The sequence below is a fragment of the Halyomorpha halys genome, unplaced genomic scaffold (assembly GCF_000696795.3).
Source record: "Halyomorpha halys isolate HHAL.00 unplaced genomic scaffold, Hhal_1.1 Scaffold919.1, whole genome shotgun sequence".
Lineage (NCBI taxonomy): Eukaryota > Metazoa > Arthropoda > Insecta > Hemiptera > Pentatomidae > Halyomorpha > Halyomorpha halys.
The window spans coordinates 16,088-18,789 of record NW_027107835.1 but is presented as its reverse complement, the minus strand read 5'-3'; the positions used below and the strand labels follow the sequence as shown (position 1 = coordinate 18,789).

The window sequence follows — 2,702 nt, the reverse complement described above, 5'->3', positions numbered from 1 at the left end:
GAAAATATAATACTTGACTCCCTGGGAATCATACACCACCACATGCATGGAAATTAATGAGTATGGTAGTTTATCCAGAAGTGGGATGGCATGCATGCATCGCATATCTTATTTGTTGTTTAGTTATTATTTTAAATATTTTAATATTTGTTATATAGGGGAATTTGTTGATCAAATGAAATAGGGGTTGTGAAATAGAAGGGAAAGAAAAAAAGGAATAAATCTTTTTTTTATAATTTTTTGAGGTTTATTACTTCCATAATTTTCAATAAATTATTATTTATTTATTCATTAACATTGTACAATATGAAATGAAGGAATAAATCGAAAAAGTAGTTAGTTTGTAGACTGGTAATAATTGTAAAAGAAAACTTTGGAAGAAAAAAAATGTTATCTATCTAATATATTATATCATGTAAAAATACGTAACTTATATTTGTCCAGTCACGGATTGATCAGTATACTGTGTAATGTAGCATACCGACGTATTTGGGCAGCATGAATGAATAAAGTATTTCTTTCTCTCCCTCTCGGTTTTTCTCGCTATTGCGGGGTGAATATCTGAAGTGGGGGACCTAGAAGTCCAAACACCTTAATATTTTTTTTTTCAAATATTTAAAAAATTTCGCACTATACGTGCAGTGTCTAAGAGAACTGACTGTTGAGCCTTTCTCAGCACATCCATAGGCACCCCCAGACCATTCATGCCTGCCACTGTTGATTTTGGTATGAGACCATTCGTTGATATTATGAATGGAATAGTGGTAACATCTTCTTCTTATTATTATTGTCCGGTCTTTCTCGCCATTGCGGGTTGAATATCTGAGGTGGGGGAGCTAGAAGTCCAACCACCTTAATATATTTTTTTTTTTCATATATTTAAAAATTTTCGCACTATACGTGCAGTGTCCAAGTGTTATTATTATCCGGTTTTTCTCGCTATTGCGGGTTGAATATCTGAGGTGAGAGACCTAGAAGTCCAACCACCTTAATATTTTATTTATTTATTTTTTTCATATATTAAATATTTTTGCACTATACGTGCAGTGTCTAAGAGAACTGACTGTTGAGCCGCTCTTAGCACATCTATAGCCACCCCCAGGCCATTCATGCCTGCCACTGTTGATTTTAGTATGAGACCATTCGTTGATATTATGCATGGAGTAGTGGTAACACCTTCCAATTTATATATTTCTTTCAATTCTATCGCCAATTCCTGGTATTTCCTCAGTTTTTCTCCCACAGTGGAGCTTATATTATTATCGTTGGGGATCCCAAAATCAATAAGTTCCGCTTTCTTTTTTCTTAGGTCTATAAGGAGGATGTCTAGCTTATTATGGCGTACTGTAAGGTCTGTAATAATTGATTCATCCCAATGAAGAGAACCTTTTTGGAGGACTTTATTTGGGTGGTACTTATAATAAGGGCTCTTATCTTGAATTAGGTTGTACTTAACAGCCAGAGCCTGATGCAAAATTTTGGCCACATTATTGTGCCTCTGCAGATATTCAGTACCAGCCAGTACACCACATCGAGCGTTACTGAGCATGATCGACATCAGGTGTTGTTGCGTCTTTTAACACATACTTCCTAAATGATCTCGTGGCAATCACTTGATCTTGAATAGCAACCACAAATCCCTTTGTCTCGGAGAATAGCCTTTCAGCTTTTAACCATTCAACTGATCTCTCTTTGTCTATGGAGGCTTCGTTCAGTTGGCTATAGAATCTCCCATGCAGAGACTTGCTTTTCCATTCTGCCAGTCGTTCATTTTGTGATACGATTGTTGATTTAACACCTTTGCTCAGATTAAGTGCGGTTAAACCAGAGGCCATCCTTGTGATGGCGAGATAAATCCCTGTTGTTTTTGAGAGAAAGTATTGGCATATAGTCTCTTCCTGTTTGCGGCAAGCTTTTTCAATATTAAGCAATCCACGTCTTCCTTCTTTTCTAGGTAAATACAGACGAGCTTTAGATGATATTGGGTGGTGCATCCGTTCTTGTGTTGGAGTTGTTCGTACAAGGCGATCCATCTCCTGTAGGCTTGTATTTGACCATTGCACTATGCCGAAGATATACCTAAGAGCTGGTATAGCCCAGGTGTTGATGGCCTTGATTTTTTGCTTCCCAGTTAGTTGGGTTTCGAGCACTTTTCGTAGCCTAATTTTGAGCATTGTTAGAAATTCTTGTTGCATATCTTTTCGAGTTATTTTAAGATGCTGTTGCATGCCCAAATATTTATATAATTTATTAGCTTCAAGTTCCTTTATGTGCTCTTCTTCATTAGCCAGAATGTTCTGTTTACTAACCACTTTCCCCTTGGTTACATGGATCACTGCACATTTATCGAGGCCAGATGACATTCCTATGTTTCTTGTAACAGATGAAACAGTTGTTCTTTGTTTTTAGCGTATAGTTTGAGGTCATCCATGTACCAGCTGTGGCTGACTGTGGTCCCTTCGTCGTTGATGGCAAGTTTATATACCTCCTTATTCTTTCGAAGAATCCTGCTTAATGGAAATAATGCCATGCAGAACCCAATTGGGCTTAGGCTATCCCCTTGGTATATTCCTCTCAGTATTTTAATTTGATTGGCCGTGCAGGTAGTTCCGACTTTCAGCGTAGTTTCCATCCTGCCATCAGGTTTAAAAGTGTTAATATTGTAATCCTAAATTTATTAGTAAATATAGAAGGCATATGTT

General features: G+C 37.0%; 1 protein-coding gene across 1 annotated transcript; it reads right to left on the bottom strand.

Annotated features, from left to right (window-relative positions):
- Positions 1-1,538: 1,538 nt before the first annotated feature.
- On the bottom strand, positions 1,539-2,363 carry LOC136795486 (uncharacterized). Its single transcript, XM_067046198.1, has one exon. It carries the CDS (start codon positions 2,361-2,363, stop codon positions 1,539-1,541), a length of 825 nt encoding a protein of 274 aa, XP_066902299.1.
- Positions 2,364-2,702: the final 339 nt, after the last annotated feature.